This window comes from Gopherus evgoodei, chromosome 6 (assembly GCF_007399415.2).
Source record: "Gopherus evgoodei ecotype Sinaloan lineage chromosome 6, rGopEvg1_v1.p, whole genome shotgun sequence".
NCBI lineage: Eukaryota > Metazoa > Chordata > Testudines > Testudinidae > Gopherus > Gopherus evgoodei.
In genome coordinates, this window is record NC_044327.1 from 117620919 (window position 1) to 117645399 (window position 24481).

The following is a 24481-nucleotide window of genomic DNA, read 5'->3' on the forward strand; positions in this document are numbered from 1 at the left end:
TACACTAGAACAAACAAGGAAAATGATAAGAAATGCTGCCACCACTAACAGTTCAGTACATCTCTGTTTTGTAATGTTTTTCACATCTCATACAGGCTGCAGAGCTCTAAACTTTTAAGGAGGTGTATTTATTACTGCTCTTACCAACAATTTTTTGAAAGTAGTTTTAGGATGTACAGTTATAGAGAACATTTCAATAATTGTGGAGATGGGACTATATGGCCTTAACAGGTTCTTTCTAACTTTTTGTTCGTAATTCTTTGATTACATAGGGAGAATAGGCCTTGTCAGAGACTGATATAAGTTAGATGTATATTCTTCTTTTTGCTTAAGGTAACTCTAAAACTTTTAAAAAATCACAGAGGGCAACATGTATACAGTAATGATTATGTTCATGAGGAATCATTGAACCTGTTTTGCCCATGAAAATGAAAACTGTGCTTGTGTTAAATTCTCTCTAATTCCCTAGAATGCTAGTTTAATTATTTCCCTAAGAAAAATAATCACATTTGTTAAAAAGGGGAAGAAATAAAAGGAACTCTTTTCAGTTACACATCTCCTCCCCCCTCCCGCGCGCCCCTGCTCCGACACACACACACACACACACATATGCCAACTAGCAGTACAGTATGTGGCATACCTAATCTGTGTGTGTTTTGTCTCAAATGTTAAATGGCCCTTCATATTTGCTGATGGTTCTCTTGATTTGTTTTTCATAAACAAACAGCAAAGCCGGATTGAAGACCGTTTGGAAAGACTGGACGATGCTATTCATGTTCTCCGGAACCACGCAGTGGGGCCTTCAACAGCCATGCCTGGTAGTCATAGCGACATGCATGGATTAATAGGGCCTTCTCACAATGGAGCAATGGGAGGTCTTGGGTCAGGATATGGGACAGGCCTTCTTTCAGCCAATAGACATTCACTAATGGTAAGCTATGGAGATTAAATGACAGTGCAGGTTTAAAAACAGTAAAGTAATTAGAATTTCTGAACTGGTTTGCAGGCTTTTAAATGATATTGAGTCTTTCTACTTGTGCTAATGCTGCAGCTATTTTCATGTTTATGACAAAAGTATCAAATTAATTTGTGCGAGGTTTTGTAGTACTAAGAGACATTTTTAAACGTACACTGTATATGTTTGAGGCACGTATTATGTTTATTTTATACATTTTGCTCATGACAGTAAAAACTGTATTCTTTGATGTGTTTTAAGACTGACTGATGTGATGTGAGGCTGCCATTGACAAAAAGCTGCTGCACTCTGGCATCCAGCCTCATTAAAAGTCCTTTCTAAAATAGTTTGGCTTGTCTGAGAGATTTAGTTGGCTGACAAGTGTATGAATAGTACACCATCTTTCTCCTATGCGTATGCCAATAAGTATATCAGAGAGGAATCTTCAAGGTTTTTTCCTTTACTACTCTTTGTCTTTCCATTTCAATTTGAGTGAGTATAAATGCACTGCTTTTTTTAGGACCCTGCAGAAATCCAGAATTCTCTCTCTTCCCTTTTTGTTTTCCTATTCCTTTTTTAAAAAAAAAATTTTTTTAGCCTGAAACTTCTGCTCGAGACCCATCCTCCTAGGAATCTGGCTGCAGTTATAGGCCCCAATTCAGAAATGCATCCTATAGCCTTATCTGTGGTCATGGGTTACTTAACTAATTACCCATCCCAATAGGAGGGTTTGCACTTACTTTAAATTGTGAGGGTTCAGTCCAAGATCAGCAGTAGCAGAGAGATTATCAATAGAAAGGGGACCCCATAGTGCACAAAAGGGACAACACAGTGCTCTTTTTGTAATAATTACTTTTATTAGCCAACCAAACAACAATACACACATTGTAGTCTGGCGAAAGGGAGAGAGAACACAATGAAACATCAACTCACATTATCCCTTGAGGAGAAACCCAAAGTATCAGTCATAATCATTCTCATCTTCTTCGCCACCAGTGGATGTCTTCCTAGCATCTCCACAGGGCACGTAGGATAGTATGCACCTTTTATAATGTGTTATGCTGACCCCCACTATGCTTAATGCTATATGCATATTCAGTAGGGGTTTCAGTCCCTTTTCCTTATCTGTATTTCTTTACTCAACTGTCATTGGAATGCCCTTTTTCCATTGGTTACTAGACCTTTTACATCAAGCTTATTAATGCATATGTCAATTATATGTCATGGCATTCTTGTTGTCTGCTGATGTTCCTGATTTCAAATATCTAAAGCTGGTATAAACTAGCATCTTGTGGTTATCTGTGAGCAGTTTAGCAACGCTGACTTATAACATCACTCTATATTTTGTGACCTTGTGATATAGGGTCATTTATGAGTTAGTTACTTATGTCCCATCTTTAGGTCTTAATTAGTTTGGTTAAGCCATTATTTTTACAGGCTTAAGATCTGTAGCCTTTTGCATTACTGCTGTAATCCATACCTGTGCCGTATTTAGCATATGCCCATATATCTATAGCGATATAGATGGCTATAATTCATATATAAGATAACACTTAAGCAATGGGAATTAAGTACATGCTTAAGTATGTGCTAACGTGCTTTTTGTGAATTGGGATCATGTATGATTACTTGTGGCTTTCACATTGGATTAAATATCCCACATCAGAATATCTGACCTTCTCTATACTTGGATAATACCATTGTCCAGCTTACTGAGGGCCTTATTCTACAAGTTTTTGTCATGTTGAGTAGTACTTTCTCACATGAGTGATCTCACAGTATAGTTTCGTGCATGAATAAATACTATTTAGTATTATCATTGCAGAATTAGTCCTAATTTTCCTGTTATAGTTTCTGATTTTTCTCCGTTGAGGGCAATGTCTTCTTATTTTATATATATTTTTTTGATGATGGGTGTCTGACACCTTGCAAAGGAAAATATCTTGTAGTTCCTGTGCCTCTGTAAAGAAAAATCATGCCTGTCTGATCTATTTGATTTTTCTGAAAATGTCAGCAAGATAGTAGGTAAAGGAGAACAAGCTGATGTGCATATTTGGACCTGCAAAACCCCAAAACAAATTCTTTGTGAGAAGCTATTAAAGAAATAAAGTAGTCATACAGTGAACTCATAGATTAGAAACTGGATAAGAGACAGCAAATGAGGAGTAGGATTAAATGTCCAATTTTCAACATGATTAAAGGATAACACTTATGGTACCCCAACATTTTGTTCTAGGAGAAGTGTTCTGTATCACTGATCTGGAAAAGGGACAGATGTAGTTTGCAGATGATTTAAATTATTTAGGTTAGTCAAGGCTAGAGAAGAGTGTGAGGAACTTCAAGGGGACTTGACCAAGCTGGGTTAATTGGCAACAGGATGACACATGAAATTCAGGGTTGGGAAGTGTAAAGTATTGCATATTAGAAGGAATAATTTGAAATACTTATATGCATTGCTATTTCTCAGTTAACTGTAACCACTCAGGAAAAAGGCTTGGCCATCACTGTTGACAGTTCAGTGGAAATCCCAGCTCAGCTGTCAAAAAAAAGCAAACAAAATGTTAAGATGGCAAAATAAATGTGATAAAAATAATATTGAAAATATTATAATTCCATTATATAAGTCATGAGTATGCTTTCATTTGGAGTTTTGTGTTCACTTCTGGTTACCCTGTCTCAAAAAGAATATAGTAGAATTAGAGGAGATTCAAGGCAGGCTACAAAAATGCTTGGAAGCATGGAAAGATTTCCATACAATTGGACATTGAACAGATCATGGTGGATTTGTTTAATAAGGACATATATAAAAGGGGGAAGGCTAGAGGTATACAAAATAATGTATAGTAAACAAGGTGAATCTAGTAGTCCAATTCATCCTGTCTTATAATTAAAGAAAGGGGTGTTCAGTAAAACAGAAAGTAAGGTAATTGACAATTAACCTATGACATTCATTGCTGCAAGATGTAACAGAGGCCAACAGCTTAGTAGCATTCAGAATAGGAATGGACATTATATAGATAATTAGAACATCCAGCATTGCTTTAGATAAGATTCAATACAATGTTTAGAAAAAATGTGAACTCTCATGCCACAGGGCATAAGCCAACCTCTGACACAGGTTAGGGAAAAATGTCCTCTCTAGAAACTCCATTGTTATCCGTTCCAAGGTCTCTTGCACCTTCCTCTAAACCGTCTGGTATTAGCCACTGTCAGAGACAGAATAATGGACTAGATGGACCACTGTGCTCTAATCTAATGGCAATTCTAATGTTCCTGTGCTATCAACACAGAAGTTTGCACTGTAAAGGGTAGTAACTTTGCTGGTATTTCTGCAGCAAATGATGTCATCAACCACTGTAACAGATCACTAGGCCATTCTAAGATATCCTGGCAGAGTCAACTCTTGCTTTGATCCCTTGAAGGCAGTTACTTATTTAGTCTTATGCACTTTATTGTGTGTGAGACCTTAAAAACTGAGTCTGTCATCCATGTGGACCTTAAAGATCCCATATCTTTTTTATATGAAAAGGGGTTTTCTCCTTATGTCCTTGACCAAACAAATGCAGAGAGGGGTGTTCAGGGAACTACAATACAGTACATTGAGTAAAATTTAATAAGTACAAATCAGTGGTGCTGTTTCTAAGTAGCTCGGTATGAATGTAATTTACTGCTATTTACTATTAATTGTTGTCAATGTTTCTCTTTTGGTTCATTTTTAAAATATGTTTCTTCCGGCGGTGGTCAAGCTAATGGTTGGCTCTGCCCCATCCTAAAACTAAAGTTAAAAGTTGCTGTCATGGGTGAAGCATTGTTAAAAGCCACAATTGGGCCAGTGACATTTATAGATTTTAAAAAATGCTGGCTTAAAATAGTCTGCCAGCGAGGCTTCAAAAGGTAGAAAGATGCCTTTTCAGCATCCCAGCTAAATCCATCTCTCTTCCCGCTCCCCTGTAAAAATAGCATGAACCCAGACATTGTTTTGCTGTCTGTAGCAGTTGCTGGGAATTCACAAAAGGAAATTCTAGGTTGTAATTTAGCTTGGCCTCAGGTAATGTGTTAAATACACTTGGGATACATATAATCTAAGATTTTTAGTTTGTACAACGCTATCTCCCTCCAAATGTTTAAACAATACTGCTTTTAATGAAAAAATCTGGCTTTATTAAATGCCAGATCTGTGACTTACAACTGTTTCTGCATATCTGCTCTCAATCAAGAGAAAAGAGTTTAATTTTTGTAGCTTTGTTCACTTTGCATATGTTAAACTGATGCAACATGCACCCAGGGCATCACTTCAGAGACAGTTTGTTCCATAAATATGTAGTCATCTCTTAAATACCAGATGTAGGTGAAGTTAGATTTGGAATAAAAAGAATAGCAAACAATTAAACTGTTCATATAGTTTTTAGGAAATATCTGACCCTTCAATTTCTTCTCCTATGTACCTGTTTTAGGAAAAGGTAGGCTCTCTTCCAAAATTGTATTTGATTTGATTATGAACTGCTGCATGGTACCTTGTCATTTCTGCTATTGAAGACAAGCTTCTGCTTGCTTCTTTTCTGAAGTTTAGAAAACAATGAGTAATCTCATAAACAAAATACATTGAACGGGGCAGCTCCAGTGAAAGATGTGCCACTTTGACAACACGGCTAGTTCTAAAAACAAGAAGGGCAAATTTTGGTCTCTTGTTCTCCACATTTAACTTTCTGAAAAAAACAGTCTGCTAGTGCACAAAGTGTATTAGTCACTGTCTGAAACTGTAACTTGTGTGAAAGAATCAAGCCTGGTAATTTCTTTTGGAAAACTGGTATGAATTTTGAAGTAAAAACACAAGAACAAAGGAAATAGTTTTTGAATAGAGTCAGTCTTAAGTTAGCCTTTGACCATTTGATACATTCCACTCTGAAAAAGAAGTTGAAGGGGGGGAAAAAATTTTTAAATTCGAGGAGGATACTGGTAATGTTTTCCACATTTGAATTTTAATACATGAAACAGGCTATAAAAGTTTGGCCAGCTGCAGTAAATAAAGTAGCAGTGGGAGGTATGGACCGGAAACTTGTACAGAATGTGCTGGTGGAAGTTTCTTTACTCACTGTACACCTTCATTTGTTGGGTTCAAACTTGGAGTATGTGAGGGTAACTTGAGATTTAGCCCAGAGTCTGTGTTAGTTTCCAGCAGGTATTCCTTATTAGATATCCTCCACAATTCTGTGCTATATTGGACAAGTATGAAACTGTTCCCCAGGCAAAAATTATATGAGACTGGGTCAGATTCTGCTCTCAACTCCACTATGGTAAATATGAATTACATCCTTTCATTTCTGTGGAATTGCTCCAGATTTACAGCAGTGGAGCAGAGAGCAAAAATTGTCCCACTGTGATTACTTGTTTTCTTAAGAGAAATGGATGACACTTCTAGTGGGAGGTTCATGTATTTCACTCTGTCACTACAATGTTTCCTTAAAACCCCAGTCCAACAAAGCCTTAAGCACATGCACAAGTTTAAGCACATGAATAGTTTCCTTGGATTTCTACAGTTGGTGATGTCCTTGTTTCTAATTTTCCTCTCATATTAGGCAACTGGGGTACATAAAAAATCACTTCATGCTCAGACTTGGCATATATTGTCTCAGGGCAGCAACAAATTAGTAAATTAATTAAAGTATGGAAGCTCCATACTCCCAAATTCCTAATCCCACTTACACTGGGAGTCAGGAGAACTGCTCACTTCCATTGCTGATGATTTGCTGAGTGATTTTGGGTAAGTTACTTATAGACTACTTCTTCCACTCTTTTATTGAATAGTACCATAGAGCCATACTCAAAGTAAGGCACTGCTCATCTTAAATAAGAGTGGCAGAATCAAACCTTAACTTTCTTGTACCTTGGGTACAATGTATAGTGGGTAGAATTATACTTCCTGACTTCTCAAGGAAATTCTGATTAAATATTTCTTTGGCAACCACTAACAAAAGCTACTATAAAAGTGAATTAACTATAGTAATTTTTATCATAATTACAAAGTACAAATATTAAATTTATCAAGATTGGAGTGCAGGAAATACAGAATACCATGAAAAGAAGTAAAAAAGTTACCTTTATTTTTTATTTTTTATGATAAAAACCCATAAACTACTTTTGATCTAAAAAAAGGATATTACACTGAATTAGTTTTATGTATCTATATAAATAAAATACACCCAGCACAGATTCAGAAATACAAATTGAAGCTTTTAGAAGGTACAATATATACATAGGAGAATAGGTACAATAGACATAAGACCTGGGTGAAGTTTTTCACATGAAACTGTTTTTTCACTGAAATATGCAGATTTGGGTCAACAGAAACATTTTTCAAATTTGCGTTGAATTTTGCTAAATTATTCTTGTCAGAAACAAAATTCCAAGAAAAATCAAAACAGTTCATTTTGACATTTTTGAAATGAAATGTTTAGATATTCAATTTGAAACTGACTTTTTGTTTCAAATTTCACTTCAATTTTATTTATAAAAAGCTTTTAAAAACTCAAACAAAATGAATTTTTTTCTTTTTTTCTTTTGTTCAGCCACTGAACCAAAAATGCAGTTATTCACCCAGCTCTAATAGATATGCCCTAAACCAATGTAACAGATAAATATGCCTTCTAAAGTGACTTGGTGTGTGTTTACTTGAACCTGAATATCTCTAATTCGACACACCAGCAACAAACTATTTTGCAATCTTGACTAAATTAATATTTACAACCTGCCATACTTAATAAAGGTTTAGACTTCAATCCTGCAAACACAAATGTGCTTAATTTTACCTTCATAAATAGTCTCATTGGGACTATTTGTGGTAGGAAAGTTAAGCACATACGCAAGCATTTCCAATATTGAAGCCATAATAATTAAAATGAAGGTACTGTGGTTTGCGAAACACACACAAAACACCTCTATGCACTAAAAAGAGTTTAGTTTGTTCTCAAAGGTCAGACATGCAATCTTGCTAAGAAATATCATTTAATTGGAAGTGTATTTTTATGTAATGGCATGCAGATGATGAGAGTAAGCATCTCATTCCCATAGCTGGTCATAATATTTGTGTCTCAGTAATGGCAGTTATGAAAATAACAGAAGTTAGGAAATTCCAAGTCAAGACAGAAACTCCCAAGATTAGTTTGTTTGTATTGTATCTGCTTCTACTCCCACCACAAGGACATGAGCTTAAGCCTATGTTGTTGCCTTTGACTGTGAATTTCCTGGCTTTAGTCAGTCCCATCATTATTGTAGAGATGATGTAGGTTGTAGAGAGTTTTTTTAACATTTGAAATAGAGTTTTGTAAAATGGCATTTGTATGCTAGCTTTCACACAGAAATCATAAAAAAGCACATTTATTTTGTAGCAGTGTATGATTGGATTGATTACAACCATTATACAACAAAAACTGGTATACAATTTTTTTTAAGACACTCCTTAGAAGTCCATCAGCTTGCTTCCATGCTTCACACAAGGGTCCACAGGAAGAGGATATGTTCATTTATATATTTTTTAACATCCAAATTAAATTAACATATGGAATTTTCCACCGCTAGAAATTAAAATAGCAACTCATGAAGTAATTCAGTTATATGTCATTCATACAAAAACAAAGAGAGTCAAGGAACTTGGCATTATTTAAAAGACAAGATTCAGCTTTTTTATTTGTTAAAAATCTGTTATTTCCTTGCTTTAATTTTTATAATAGTTGCAATTAAAAACAAAAAACAAAAAAAAAGGTATCCTTGTAATTGAGAAAACTGGACAAAACAGCCTTATTTTATTGGACTAAAAGCTTGTAAAACAAGCAGCAGTATAACCCTTTTATATAACATTCATGTTCTTTCTAATTGGTTGGCATTCCTAATTTCATGTAAATTATAGCCTCCATCATATTCTTAATACCATTTTTGAAGTATACTGTTGGTTTTAATCAGAAAAAAATCCATTAATTATTTAAAATGACACTCTTTTTCAAAAACATTGTCCTGACACAATGACTTCATTCATTTTAAATGAGTTAATTAGGTGTATTGTTAAAATCGTAGTATTTGGTTTCCAAGTTTTAATTTAACATTAGCTAGCTGCTTGGTTTCCACACATGGACAGATCCATTGTGAAGCCGAGTGTGTGTGAAAGTTATTGGAGAATGGTAGTCTCTGGGTAACGTTCCTCTAAGCTGCCGTGATTTTTGTTTCCCCTGTAGTCTAGATGAGAAACAGCTGGCTTTTGTTTAAAAAGCTATTTTGTGAAATGTCTGAAACTTGAGGTGTAGAGCTGAGGTCACCATTAAAGCAGGTGCTTGGGAACAAGTGGAAAAAAGAAAGCAGCAGAGGCCGCTTTGGCCATATAATCTTTTTGGAAGATATTTCCTATTAGACTGGAATATGGTATCAAAAGGAAATAAAACTTCTCTAAGTTTGCGGATTTGTTGACTATGTTTTTCACTCACAGATAAATGAAGGAGTTAATTTTCCTAATCCTTTAGTTTTAGAACCTTGTATTTCTCTGGATTTAGCCAATACTTAAATGAATAATCATCCCTGTAGGAAAGAAATCATAAGGATTATTTCACGGACTTCACTTCAGTGGCCATGGCAACCCACTTCTCTCCATAGTATGTTGCAACTGGTTGATTTCTTTTAAAATATTTCAATTGTCTCACCTTGTATGAAAGAAATGCTTGTATAAGTGTGGAGGACCAGAACATTGAATTAATGCTCTCTAGGTACTTTATAGTGGAGCACGAATAGAGACTGAGCCAATTGTACCAATAAGATCAGTACCTAAATTAGTCTGCAAAAAGCAAACGCTAAAATATATAGAATCCTTGTGTACTTAAAGTATCTGTAGGCAGAAAGAATTAAGAAAACACATCTCTCGCAGATTATTAACAGCTGTTTGGGAATGGAGATTAACACTGTAATTTTTGCAGCACTAGAAGAAAATTTGTTTGGGAAATTGGCTCTTCACTTCCAGTCAATGTGTAATGCCAAATAAAACTTCCTTTTGCAGAGCTCATGTTAGAGTTGAGCAATGTTGTGATTCCCTCAGAAACATTGGATTACCCAAGCCTACCTCCATTAAATAGGACGGAAAGAGTATAGAGAAATGCATGGAGCCTTGCCATGCAGCATTCTATCATACAGTACATAACATAAAAGCCGCTGTTTCGTTCAGACTGCCTTCCTGCCTCTACTTAAGACGTGGCACTCTTTATATATATAAATACTCAACTTCAGTGTTGCCACTTTTGTCAGCATTTAAATGGATTTTGCATATGACTTACTCGCAAAATGCCTTTTCATAAGATATTTGGAAAGCTGCTTAGTATTCTTTGGTACTTTTTTCTGTATTAAGAAAATGTTGAACTTTGCTATTTTTCCTGATTTAATGCCACCCTTAATGTCTTTTCTTTTTTTTAAAAAAAATCCTTCCTTTTTCTTTTGATCTTATTTATCACTGAGCCACTGGTCATATGGAAATTATTATTGTATAGCATGGAGATGAAAGACTTCAGTGCCGTAAAATAAGAGTGAATAATTTGGATCAATAATGCACATAGAGAGTAAGAGACCATTTGTGTCAAAGTGGCCTGTGTTGTTCCCTTTGTAATATAGCAGTTGAGGTTTATAAGGGGTTTACGCAAATCTGTTTTCTGTCAAACTTATACATTTTGACAATATTAAACACATGTTAACATGTATAACTTTACAACTTGCGTGCCACATGTTTTTATTTATCTAATTGGATAACACAAGGTCATCATATTTGTAAAGGTACCAAGATAGTTGCTCGTTAAATCCATTCATAGCTTTAGCTGATCGAATTAATCTCTTCCTAATTGCGATATGTAGCTGTTATCCTGAGATGGGAAATCATTCAGTTGAACGTCCTGAATTTGTAAGCATTAGAAAATACCTGTTAGCATTCCCTTTGCATCTTTGTTTTCAGAGTGGAATTTGTCAAATTCTTTCTGAGTTATATGTTAATACGAATTGTGTGAAGTGTTGTGTCTCAGTGTGGGAAGAGTTAATGGTAAACAAAGGGGTACTTTTTCAGCTTTTGTCTGCTACCTGCAATACATGAACTGCAAATGCCCATCTGTGAGCAATCAAAGTAATGTTTGTATGACTGTTTCTCACTTTTATAGATGCACTTTTGGTTTCAATAGTGTTCCTTCATTTTCGAGAAAATAAGTTTCCTTTCTTTTGATATGATGGAGATATTGACAAGATAATTAAAACTGGAATCTAGCACTCTTGAGCTGTCATGTGTAATTGATATTTCATGGGGAGATTACAATTCAAAGATATCAAAACAGTTTTCTTTGTCAGTGGGTATCTAATTACAGTGAGAACATGTCAACTTTTCTCTTTGTATTTGCTGAAAAACAAGTATCTATCTAATGTACCTGTATATTCACACATAGGTTTGTGTGTGACCTCTGTTTAGGTTTTATTTCCAAGTTTAAGGTTCTGATCATGCAACTGTAGTTTAAAGGTCAGTATTTTGAAAATCAAAGGCATATAGCTGTTCATATTCAACAGGCAGCTAAGGTGAAACTATCCTTTTGCAAACAATTCACTTATTAATAACACTTTCATGAAGGTGAGGTTAGGTAGTTACATGTCAGTTCCATTAACTAGCTGTTCCTGGACTGGCAAAGCTCTAATCGTGCTGTGTGGTTCTAGAATGATAGTGGAGGAGTAGCTAAGGTCTAAAGCCTGTTTTGTAGACACTTATCTCAGGAGATAGTATTAACAAGGATTGGATAACTGCCAAATGAAATTTAATACATTTTCACATTCATGAAATAGGCCTCTTAAACAAAGAAGCATAATTACTTTCAAAAACGCTTCCTGGAAACAGAGAGAGTGAAAACAGTAAATGTCTTTTTGTCGTTGTTTGTTGATAGCTACAGGATACATACAATGGACCAGTTTTTAAGCAGGACCTCCATTCAAGCCAGTGGGGGTTCTGCGTAAAAATCAATAGCATAATATAGTCCAGCGATATTTACCAGTCTTCATTAAACGCCCCACATGTAACAAAATACAAAGGAAGACAGAGACTTGCCAAGGGCCACCTAACTTAAAGTGCCAATGTTTGAAATCTGTGAATCATGGGCAAGTTGGAACAACTGTTGAATTCAGTGAACTTGTTACATACCCTGGCCTTTGCCTGTGGGTCAATGAACTATAATTATATTTTTTAACTATTCAGAAAATTAAGAATGCATGGGTTTAATTGTTTCTCGGCAGATTTTGGAGGAGGATAGTGGGTTGGGTTTGTTTTTTTTTCTAAATCAAAGGTTGAAACATGATGAATGCACCAGAAGGCTACGTGACCTTTTTCCTTTAATCAAGTTCTAGTTTTAGAAAGTTAATAAAGTCTCAACTTTTCAGACAGTTTCATGTTAGCATTAACAGAAAACAAAATGTGAATCTTCAAAAAAAACCAAAAACATCAAATGTCACCACACATACACATCTCTTTTGGTATAGTTAAATCTATATTCCAGTTCCGATAAACCAAAATCCTAATAGAAAAGATGCTTCTGTTCTAGATACCTCCATGTGCTTTCACATAATAGGTTCTTTTGAGATTTTTTTTTATTCTATCGAAGTATTTTCCCTTTTTTAAACTACTTTTGCAATATATTTTTGAAAACCATAGCTTCTGCTATTATGGTAGGGCTTCGTAACACCCACAAAAATCTAAATAAAGTCAAAAGGCATAAACTGAAAAGCCTGGTATTCATACTTGAAAATCTCCGTACTTTATATAAAAGGTCAAAGGAAATACTGTGAGAACCAAATCTACCATTATTTCAGCTCATAAAATTTAAAAAAAGAAATCCGTGAAAGACAAACAAAAATATTGCACAAATATCTGTTTTTCCATCTGGGTTTTCTCTATACCCATCATCCTAATATTGGAACACCTGTCAAAGAGTTTAATGCTAAACAGTCCAGTAGCCTAATCCTGTTCCCCAGTTACTTGCAGGTGGTTGGGACTGTGCGTCTACACACACACACACACACACACACTATGTTTGTTATTCATGAGTTTCTTAACCTCAGGGGCCACAGTAACACAAGATAAGGACTTCTTCTGTTTCCTTTTAGCTAAAAAACCTCAAGGAGAATAGAATTTTTTTGTTATTATGACTCCCTAAAGGAAATAAACACAAAGAGTTACACGTAAATACTAGAGAACATACTTTGTTTGTTTGTTTTTCATCTGCTGAATGTTCAAGCAGGGGTCTGTTTAAAGACAGGTCAATAAATGAAGTATTAATAGAACTTCAAACTGAGCTTGATTCTCTAAAGATGGTATTATTTATAGATCTTCGACCCTGGGCCCAGGGAATGAGTCATATCTTCACTGTCTTGGGGCAGACCTGTTGTTCATATCACAGACAAAATGCTCATTGGTTGGGGATAACAGATGGGTTGGCATCTGATGTTATTGTTGAAGGACTTACCCACTATTTGCAAGTGAGGTTCACAATTTAAGGATATTCTTGGAAGGAACCTTATTTGGTTCTTAAGTCCCAGATGGCTAAGGAGTACATTATTCCATTAGCACAAGGTAGGGTAACCATGATTTTCTTTCTTGCTTTCATTACTTTAGTTATCAACATCTTTATCATTATTGCAATCCTGTCTAAATAGGGCAATCTTTGAAGATCCTTCTATTTGTAGTTGCAGCTGGTACCTAATGTGGTGGCTGCTCTGCTTAGTAGCGCTGGTCATGCCTGTGCACCAAAGACTGTTTTCTTTCTGTATTCAATTGAACTTTAACTGCACTCTTGAACTTTAAGGGATAGTTTAATAAGCCTCTGCCTGTTTTCCTGTGTTCTCTCACGACTGTAGAGATCAACTGATGTGCTTTATCATACAGCTGATAGATGTGAATGTCTGATATCTGATGGCAGAATGTTCTCAGTAGAGTACAGTTGACTGAAAGTCACTTCCTTCGTTGACATGGATGTTTAGAGTGGTTGGGTTTTTTATACATAGTTACTATTGTTTAGCTAATTTTGGTCTTACAATGTGTGTGTATATGCATGTGTACCTAGATACAATAGTAATTGGCACACTTTTATACATCAGTAAAATACATTGTAAGTTGCTTCTGAGAATGGGACTTATGCTCTAAGTCATTTAAGTACTTCTGAAAATTTGACTGTATATATTTAAGGGGGGGCTATACAGTTCCCATTTACATGCTGGCACTCCCCCGCAAAACTGCCCACCAAGATAGAAAAATGTTCAGTTCCAGAACATCAGGTAGTAGACCAAAATGACATCTCTTTTCTCATATAAGCAATTATGACTGGCACATTTCAACAAAGGAAAGACTGAAGAGAGTTTTATTCATAACATCTTCTGAGCAGTTCCACCCTTCTGTCTTTCCATTTTCAATTTAAGGGATTCATCGTGGGTCTCAGGACATCAAATGCAAAGGACATCTTACATAAAAGTAAAGTTCAGTGTGGAGTCTCTGAATCAGTCTTTGCCCCCTCAAATCAAGGTGACTGGTTATGTACTTAGGACTGAAGGATAAAGCACATTTTATGTCAGGAGGTATCTCAAAACACAATAAAGCCACGTTACTTTTGGTTAAGTGCTCTGATTGTGTTAATGCTGCCATCAAATATTCAGTCACTGCTGCAGTGAATTTATGCTATTTATTTATCATCTACCTAGCAACAACCATCGGATGCTATGCTTTGTAAAGTCACCAAAGATAGATCCTGACCACAGGTTCATACAGTCGAAATAGATGTAGATGAGAGAAAGAGAGAGGTAACATCAAAAGGCAGAAATAAAGCAGTGATGTTAAGCATAAGTTGGTGTCATTCATGGTTCTTTGTAACTGTTTTTGATGAGGTGACTAGAGTTTATAGAACTCATGGAAAGAAGCATGTTTTGAGGGGGGATTTGAAGAAGATGAGGTATTGTAGGCAAGGGAGAAGTCTGAGACATAAGAGAAAGTAGGGGAGTATGAGAGTGACATAAAGTGGGCAGTTATATACGTTGTTTGGTTAGATTGAAATAATTGAATGTGGGAATAGAGGAAGATAAAATGATGAATAATTAATCCCCAAATTATTCTAAAAGATGTGTCCAAAATAGACTGAAGAACATTTGTAGTATATCTCTTGGTCCCTCCAGGAGTGCCAGGTGCAGTACAGTGTCCTGGCATTGAACAGACTTAAATGAGCTACAGATTTTCATAAATGAAATATCCAAAAAGATAGAACATGCAGATGATCACATAATTATATTTTATAGCAATGAACAGAGTGGAATAGAGTCAATATTCTTGGGTCAAACTCAGCCCTGCCAAAACTCTATTGCAGTTGATGGACCTAGCCAGGTAAGATATATGTTTTTTGTGTTTTGAAGGGCCCAAAGTCTGATTCTTTACAATGCCCAGATGGACCTTTCTGACTGCCACTCATATCACAGAAAGTGAGATAACCCTTCCTGGGCAGAGTTGAGTACATTGGCGTAGTGGATCAACAGATGATAAAACCAGGTCTTTCCCTAATGTATGGCTTATGGCCAGTTCACTGCAACAAGTGTTTGTTAATCTCAACAGACTTGCTAGATTTGTGGGCAATAAAAGAAGAAATATAAAGAGACTTGCCCATTTGTTTGTGAGAAATGTGATGATATTACTTCCAAATTTTCTTGTGAAGCTGAAGAAGAGAAGAAATCTGCGGCTTTTCTTAGTAGTTTTTATTAGAACTGGTTAAAAAATGTCATTTTCACTAAAATAGTTGTCAACAATTTCATCCCTTTCTCTCTAAATTCGAGATTTCAATACAGTCATCAAACTTGTAAATTTTGGATTTTTTCAGTCAGCTCTCCTTGTTTTATGATAAAACCATAGACTATGTCATTAGGGAATTCAGTCAAAATGAACCGTCAGAATCATGTGTGCTGACTTTAGCCATCCTAGTTACAGTCTTACTGTCAACTACAATTTGGCCGAAAGGAGATAGGCATTTTGAATGGGATAACATGTCTGCCAAAGTATATTAACACCTTCAGGTAGCTCAAAAGAAGTCTGATTGTTGTTTTCCAAGTGAAAGTGTCATCATTTAGAGTGAAACCAAACAGATTCCTACACTTGTCCCCCCCAGCTTTACCAGAGAAAATCCTCTACGGTTTACAGAACCTTAACTCTATCTATCTCCAGATAAAGTATGTTTAGCTACCATATTTTCCTTTCACAAATAAGAAGCTGCTCTTAAGGGCCTTTTTTTTTTTTATCAGAGTGCTCCTCACTAAATTTCTCTCCTGAATCTTTGAGATTCTTGAAACCTCTTGTATCTTATGTGCAACACTATTCCTATGGTGGTGGCATTTTAGATCTGTAGACTCATGAGCTACACCACCTTCTTTTTTCTTGTAACCAAATATATGAGTAAATGTACTAATTTTCTAAAGTCTCTTGAGATATCATGTTTTAAAAATTAAAGTGCTTAAAAAAGGGGAGTGTTTTTATCTCTGTTATATTACACTGGCTTTTTGATTATCTGAATTTAATCTGAAAATAAAAGTTTTTCTTGAGTCCCCTTTGGAAATGTTCCCTTTTATGTTTCTTACTGTGGTCTTGCCTTGCTGGTAACAATCAGACTATATTATCTTGTAAGTCTGATTAGAAACACTTTTTAGTACTCCAGGAGTACTGAACCATGGATAACACTTTTTGAGAATGAAGAGTCACCTAGAGTTCTCTACTCAGTGCATAATCTGTGGAGACACATTTCATCCAGTGGTAGGATCAGCACCTGAGAATGTCCAAAATGAAAACTGTTACATGTTGAAATGTTGATTTATTCCATTCAAGGTGCTATTTGGCTTTAACTTAAGAAATGTAAGAGATTGCTCCCTGCAATTCCAGTGGTGTACTATAGAGGCTCTTTGAAATCAGAGTGCCTATCCACAGCTTCTGAGAATTCTGCGCTTGGAGTAAATAATTGTCCTTCCTTACCGTCCATTGTATTTAATTCTATGACAATTTTAGCTTATTAAGTGCATCAATGAGCAGCGTACATGGAAAATAATGGATGTATTTCCATTGTGCCCACACTGTCAGCTAAGATGATGGCATTACTGGTGTGTTTAATAAAATCTTTATTGGTATATTACCCGGAGTCATGGTGTTGGCAGGAATGGTGCCCCTTTGGATTTGGAACTCTATGGTTAATGAAATACAGTGAACATTAATTTGGAATGGGCTCCTAGCTTTGGAAAGCCAGGTGATGTTTTATTATATCTGTGCCGAATAGGGGCTGTGTCAGATACTGCTGTAGCTTCCGCTGTCAGAGGCTTAGCTGGCATTATGGAAAAAAAATGGCAGGCTTGAGAATCTTATCCTCTGAAATGAAAGTTGAATGCCAAATTTAAATTCCTGCAGGATTTCCGATAGCAATGGGGGAATTGAGAAGCCCACAATTAAGCATATGGGCATTAAGATAATTGTCAGATCTGTTGGCGGACATGATAGAAGACAGATGGGTATGAATCAGTGCGCTCCACTGCAGCACCCTGGGAGACAATTTGACGTTTTACCTGCCTGAGCTACTCTGCCATATTTGTCACTAAATGTGCTGCACAGCATCTTCTTGAGTGTTAAGTGGTTTTGCATATTATGTAGATATACAGTACATCGGCGCCCTCTAGTGAAAAAGCTACAAGGAACATTATTTTTAGATGTCTGCCATTCTCTTTAGTCTCTCTTCACTGTCTGAGGAACTTGTTATATCCGTGTTCACCTTCATATCACATTAAACTCTGTGACTTTTCTCTTTACAGGTTGGAGCTCATCGTGAAGATGGTGTCGGTCTGCGTGGCAGCCATTCGCTTGTGCCAAATCAGGTTCCAGTTCCACAGCTACCAGTTCAGTCTGCTACTTCCCCTGATTTAAATCCACCCCAAGATCCATACAGGGGTAAGTACACCAAAATATTGTCAGGACACTGCCATGTGGCAGTCTTAAATGCTTGTATTTTTACATTAAAAAACTTTAATTATACATGCTACAGTGATTGGAATTGAGTCAACTTGGAACTTGGATTCATAGTAGTGATCACTCAAATACACAATGAGATCATAGTGCAGCTTGAGTGGGAGGAGAGAGTCAGGAGAAACATGATATATAGTTCTGATTAATCCAGACATCCTATCTGGTATGCTCTAGTAATCACAGTTACAAGCATCCAAGCAATTTAGCCCAGGACAGCAAGTTCTAGTACTAACATAATTCAAGCAGTAGAGAAATGTAGAAACTCTTTTAGGATGCAAAATCAAAAAGAGTAAACTTAAGACCCTGCGGTTCCATTACACACAGAATTCCCATTGACTTCAGTTAGATGCGAGGAAAAATGCCAAAGTGATTTTAATTGTATTACAGTATTTGCTGTGCTTTGTGAATCCTGTAAGATTTATGTGTATAGAAGCAGTATTGTTTCAAAATACGTGTGATACTAACTGAACCTCCTAGAGTACATCTAGGGTCTATCTTTATTCCTAGAGGCTGCTAATTTTACAATTAAAGTATGGAAGAAACAACTCAAAATTTCTTTTATGATGGCTTACAAGCTCTTACTCATTCTTCATGGCTAAGGTATTTTGATTATTTTATGGGAATGGCATATTAAGAATTTTTTTAAGAAGAAGAAACATTGTCTAGTGTTTAAACAAAGAACTGGGAGTTAGGAATTCTAGGTCGTATTACACAGCCAATCCACTAGCTTAATGTATGAGGTTGGTGAAGATCACAAACTCTGTGTGTGTCAGTTTCCATTCTGTAAAATGGGAATGATACAGGTAATGAATCTGTAAAGCACCTTCAGATCCTTGAATGAAAGGTGCTATAGAGGGGCAGTCTTTTATTACTATTTCTTGTTAAATCATTGCCCAAGGAAAAAGCTTAGTGCAATAGCTCATAGACACTTGGGTTCTTAATCAGAACATGAGGTGTGTGATTTCCATGATTATGATTTTAATTGCAATTTAGTTGATGTTTGGTAGACAGTGAAATTATCGTCTATTCCAGAAAGATTGCAAAGTGGAATTGAGCCTCAAAGCCAGTGCTGAAAAATGGTTTCAGCAGCTGCATTCTTGAAACTCCCTTCTGCACCAGTCAGTCCAAGTGAGTGGCTGTAAGAACAGACGGGAACACAGATCCAACAATAGGTGGCATTAATAAGGAACGTACATGCAAATGCATTCAAACCTTTGCTTAAACATTGGTAACAGAAAATCACTGTGTTTTCCCATAGGTATGCCAACTGGACTGCAAGGGCAAAGTGTATCTTCAGGCAGCTCTGAAATCAAATCTGACGACGAAGGAGACGAAAACCTTCAGGACACAAAATCTTCTGAGGACAAGAAACTAGACGATGACAAGAAGGATATCAAATCAATTACTAGGTCAAGATCTAGGTAACAGTATATAATAGTGTCGCTTCATTTAATTCCTTTACTGGATTTTGATGAAGTGAACAGAACAGGAAGAAACTCATGAGTTTTTTTCCTGGCAGGTAAATCCACAGACTAAGAGGAAACTGAAGGCATGTTCTGGTAGTACTAACAGTATCATTTCAGATACTTGTACTCCAGACTTCCTAAAATTCCTTTCAAATCATGAAATGGGACACTAAGCAAATTATCCCCAATATAAATTTTTTATAAGATTAAAATATGCTTAGCAGATTGCTTTTCATCCACACCTCTGCTTAAAAATTGGAATAAAATATTTATTTTCACTTTTTAATGTATGGTTCTCAGAACAGATCATATTTGCATGACAGTTTATCAGTGTCCAACATATTGTACTCTTGTCTCTTACATTTTTAAATAAATCCATTAGGCCAGATCCTGTTTTAATGTAAATCAACATAGCTTCATAGCACTAATGGGAGCTATGCCTGTTTATGCCAGCCCTTTATCTTGATTTTAGGAGAAGCTGGGTGTTCATATCATATCCTGCTTCCAAGAATGGTTTGGTATCTTTATATAGACAAATATTTCTCCCCTGCAGGCATCAATGGCCATGAAATGCATGATTATACTTGGATTGCCACTGGGGCTAAATATGTTCTGCATGCTATATAAAATATTACAAAGTATTAGTGAAGGCATATCCTTGGATTTTATCATCTTGGACCTTATGTCCTTGGTTAATGTTACTCGCATGCATAGAGGCCCTAAGCACTAACCACCAGGATAAAGGAGAAGTTTCCTACTACAATAATATCTAGTGGCCAGTCAAGGCTGAGTTCTATGTTGGGACCTGGTGTATGGAGTCAAGCATTTGATTTTCACCTTATGGTCGTATATCAAAGCTAAGAATTCCAGTACAATTGAAATTCAGGTCCTCTCCTGGTTTGGTTTGGTTTTTAAATAAAAAAGATAAATCCAAGTTTGAGGCTGTCGCTTCTCCTTCAAAACAACACTGTCTTGGATACTGTCTGAAAATAGGAAGCCTGTGAATAAGATCAATCATCTTTATTCCAAAAACACTAGTTCAGTAGCACTGAGCAAGCATTTTGCTCTTAAAAAAAACCCCATTATTCTCAGGCACTCATTGATTTCTACAAATATTAATTACATACACATCTATTATGATCAGAGTAAAAAGTATGACACTTGAGGTTTTCTCGTAATAAATGATGCGTTGTAAAAATCATATTTAAAAGAGGTACTTTCATGTCCATTTATGATATGGCAAGACAAAAGCACCTTTATGCTGCTGCAGGGTGATCTTCTCAGTTCTTGTTAATTTAACAAGTAGGCTGTCACTTATGCATATTAATGTGTGCTTTGAAGCTTTTGTAAACTGTTATTTTTGTGTTTAAGAACCTTGCAACTTTAAAAGGTTACTCTTGCTATTTAGTTATACTTCTAAATACATGTTGTGTTAGGGCTATTAAACTTACCAATATATTTGCATAACCAATTTAAAATATGTATTAGCCATTGAGTCATTGGAAAATATGTGTTCAGTTTAAAATCATTGTCATTATGTTTAGGATAGAAACAGGTTTTATTGCACAAAATGATGCAGAAATTAAACTTGGGGCTCTATCCAGTTGTAAATTATACAGAGATTTCATGGGCCTTCCTGACTATGTTGTCTCTGCATCCTGTTTGCTACTTGATACTGCTTGTATGCTTCCTAATCCATCTATTTGTGGCTTTCCAAGTCTGTGTTAACACAGGTGGCATCAGACTTTGCCAAGCCAAGTACAGTATTCCCCTCCACCTCACCCCCCCCCACACACACACATACACACACACACCGTCTAAATGACAGGGGCTGGTCCTTCCAGAATGGCCCAGCAGATAACTCAACTGAAAAAATTCTAAGGTGTCCCCCTTCTGTCTGAGGTTTGTTATTTCTGAGCTGCCCAGAGCTGAGAGCCCCATTTTATACCACGTTATTGGATAGCAGCAGATAAAGTAGCCCACCCATCAATTATAGAAGAGTAAAGGGCCTTTATCCAACCCATGAACCCACTCACAATGGCACTGATAGGGAATGGAATAGGTAGCCATTGGCATCATGCCCAGAATTGTAGGGTAAAAGAGTTATAATCTGCATGGACGTCACTAATCACAGTCACATGATCCTGCTCTGCTCCTGCCTTTTAGTCATGCAAGACAGTAAGCTGACACGTTACATTAACTCCTTAGCCCCTTGGTTAGGACATTCTATTACTTTCCTTTTAGTCCTGCACAGAGGATCTCTTTTCCCTTACGTGACCCAAAGGGCTATATATAATTTCAGCTGCATAGACCCTGTAATGATTACTGTAATCCTTGCTTAAGAATACCAAATATAAAAAATGACTGGAACTTGATTTGGTTTAAGACCGATGTGTTCACTGTGCATTCAAAGTGCAACATGAAATGTAAAGGACTTGTAGTTAAAATATCAGTTGCATAGGTTCCCAGGATTTATCATGCATGCATATGTAACAATACTGGCTGTGGTGCTGCTTTGTAAAATATGTTATTGAAAAGTACTGTTTTCTCTTGTTGTTACTAGCAGAGACCATTGTATTCTGTTTTGTTTAGCTGGTAAATGCTTCAATACAAACCCAGGAGCTCTACTCAGAGCGAACTTTATAGAGAGATTTAAATATGATTATCAGCAAGATAATATATATGGAGCGAAGGCTTATTGGCAAGTTAGAATTAGCCAGAAAATTGCTGCCTGTGCATTGCAGCAGTGGTTTAGGATGAAATCGGTTTAAAAAGTCTGCCTTACTTTTTCCCCACACCATTAGAAAATACTGTGTTCCTTTTGTTTCTCAGCAATAACGATGATGAAGACCTTACACCAGAGCAGAAGGCAGAGCGAGAGAAGGAAAGGAGAATGGCCAACAATGCTCGTGAGCGCTTACGCGTGCGTGATATCAATGAGGCTTTCAAGGAATTGGGCCGGATGGTACAACTCCATCTGAAGAGTGACAAGCCCCAAACCAAACTCCTGATTCTACACCAGGCAGTGGCTGTCATCCTCAGCTTAGAACAGCAAGTCAGAGGTCAGTGTCACAGTTCTCTCCTGCAACAGGTTATATATCCAGCAGCATTTAGCTCCACTGGTTCTCAAGAATCATTGTAAGGTGTTGTAGGTAATGATGAAAACAGATTTTTCTGCGCAAATGCATGTATAATAGCACAAGAAAAATTCTTTAGTTTGGTCATTATCTCCAGTTCTTAGAAAAACTCTCCTTTTGCTTTCCATTAGATTAAGAACCTTAGGTTTTGCTGTACATAAAATGTCATGTCAGTAGCCTGCTTTTCGTCTGTCTCCCTTTTTGGCTGATCAGTGTTGCAAGGCTGTGTGAGCGTACATGAAATGAAACAATAGTAAATTAACCCATCAGCACTGTCTATGCCAAAGCTGTTGCAGCTAAAAACTAATACATTCACAACAGGAAAATCTGATTCCCAGAACCAGGAGGCAAAAATAATTGAGAATTTATCAATTATTTTTAACATTGAAAAATACTTCCAAATCAAAATGTACAGTATTACACTATAATGTGTCATGTGGAAAAATCTGATTTAAAAATGCTTCCTGTTACTAAAAGAAGACAAGGTGGTCACTCTGTAAATTGCCAACTTCCAGAAAATGTTACCACATCTTCTTCAATTCCTCTAGCTCTTCAGTCATGTTAAAACAAACCCTTTTGAGGTTAGCCAGGCCTGTCTAACATACAGTATCAGTCTGTAATACTTGGTGATACAGAGATTATTCTAAAAATGCACTCAAGCCCACAAAACTCACATCTGGCATCCAATCCAGGTGTTGTACCTTAAAGTTCCTGGGTTTCAAGGTTCCAGTTCAGCATATTATGGAGACAGGTCCTATCTGCATGATTCAGGTCGAGTCTGAGCTCACTAACTCACTGTTTGGGAGTGCATGGATCTGGGGTTCCAATTCAACATTGTGGTTCTAGATTTATTTTCCATTTTTGAAATTATCTTTTGGAAGTCTGACCTTAATGAGGAAGGCAGTTTAGTCTTTGACACGCATCCCTGATATTCCCAATATTCAAATTTTGAGTTACTTAGAAATATCCAAGATATAATATTAAGCTTGGCTAACCCCTTGGACATTGCATAAACATGAAGGTATTTGCAAAATGTATGTACTAAGCTGTGCTGCTTAAAAGCACCAAAGCCTTTATCATAAATGCCACCCTTTACATTTCTATACCTTGAAAGGAATATTCTAATGACAAAGACTTCATGTTATAATGAAAATTAGATGTTCACTTGTAAAAGATGCTCTAAAGCTTTTAAAGTATACTGGAAATCTATCAGAAGTAGCTGATAAATTAATTGTGTCAGATGCAAATTCAGTGAACAAATCGTTTTGGTATAAATCTTAACATATTTGAAATGACCTTTTGCTTCAATTCAATAGAAAGGAATCTGAACCCTAAAGCAGCATGTCTGAAAAGAAGGGAAGAAGAGAAAGTGTCTTCAGATCCCCCTCCACTTTCCTTGGCAGGACCCCATCCTGGGATGGGAGATGCATCCAATCATATGGGACAGATGTAAAAAGGCAAGTTCATTTTCAGCAGTGATCAAAGCACAATACATACACAAGTAATTCTGCAAAAGACACCGAATACAGAGTCATTCTGTAGACTCTGGACCAGATTGGGAGTGGAGGTGAGGGTTCAAAAAAGGAGATAAATTCCTGGAGGATAGGTCCATCAATGGCTATTAGCCAGGATGGACAAGGACAGTGTCCCTAGCCTCTGTTTGCCAGAAGTTGGGAATGGACGACAGGGGATGGCTCACTTGATGATTACCTGTTCTGTTCATTCCCTCTGGGGCACCTGGCATTGGCCACTGTCAGAAGACTGGGTGCTGGGTTAGATGGACCTTTGGTCTGACTCAGTATGGCCATTCTTATGGTTGCATATGTGCAACTAGGAATAAAATTAGGGCCAT

General features: G+C 36.5%; 1 protein-coding gene across 1 annotated transcript in view; it reads left to right on the plus strand.

Annotated features, from left to right (window-relative positions):
• The window catches only part of TCF4 (transcription factor 4), a 326213-nt gene that overhangs the window by 299150 nt on the left and 2582 nt on the right, over positions 1-24481 (plus strand). Inside the window, 5 exon segments of the mRNA XM_030566724.1 lie at positions 728-931; positions 17816-17951; positions 19285-19447; positions 22325-22554; positions 23946-24086. Coding sequence (XP_030422584.1) covers positions 728-931; positions 17816-17951; positions 19285-19447; positions 22325-22554; positions 23946-24082 — 870 coding nt within the window. The 3' untranslated portion in view covers positions 24083-24086.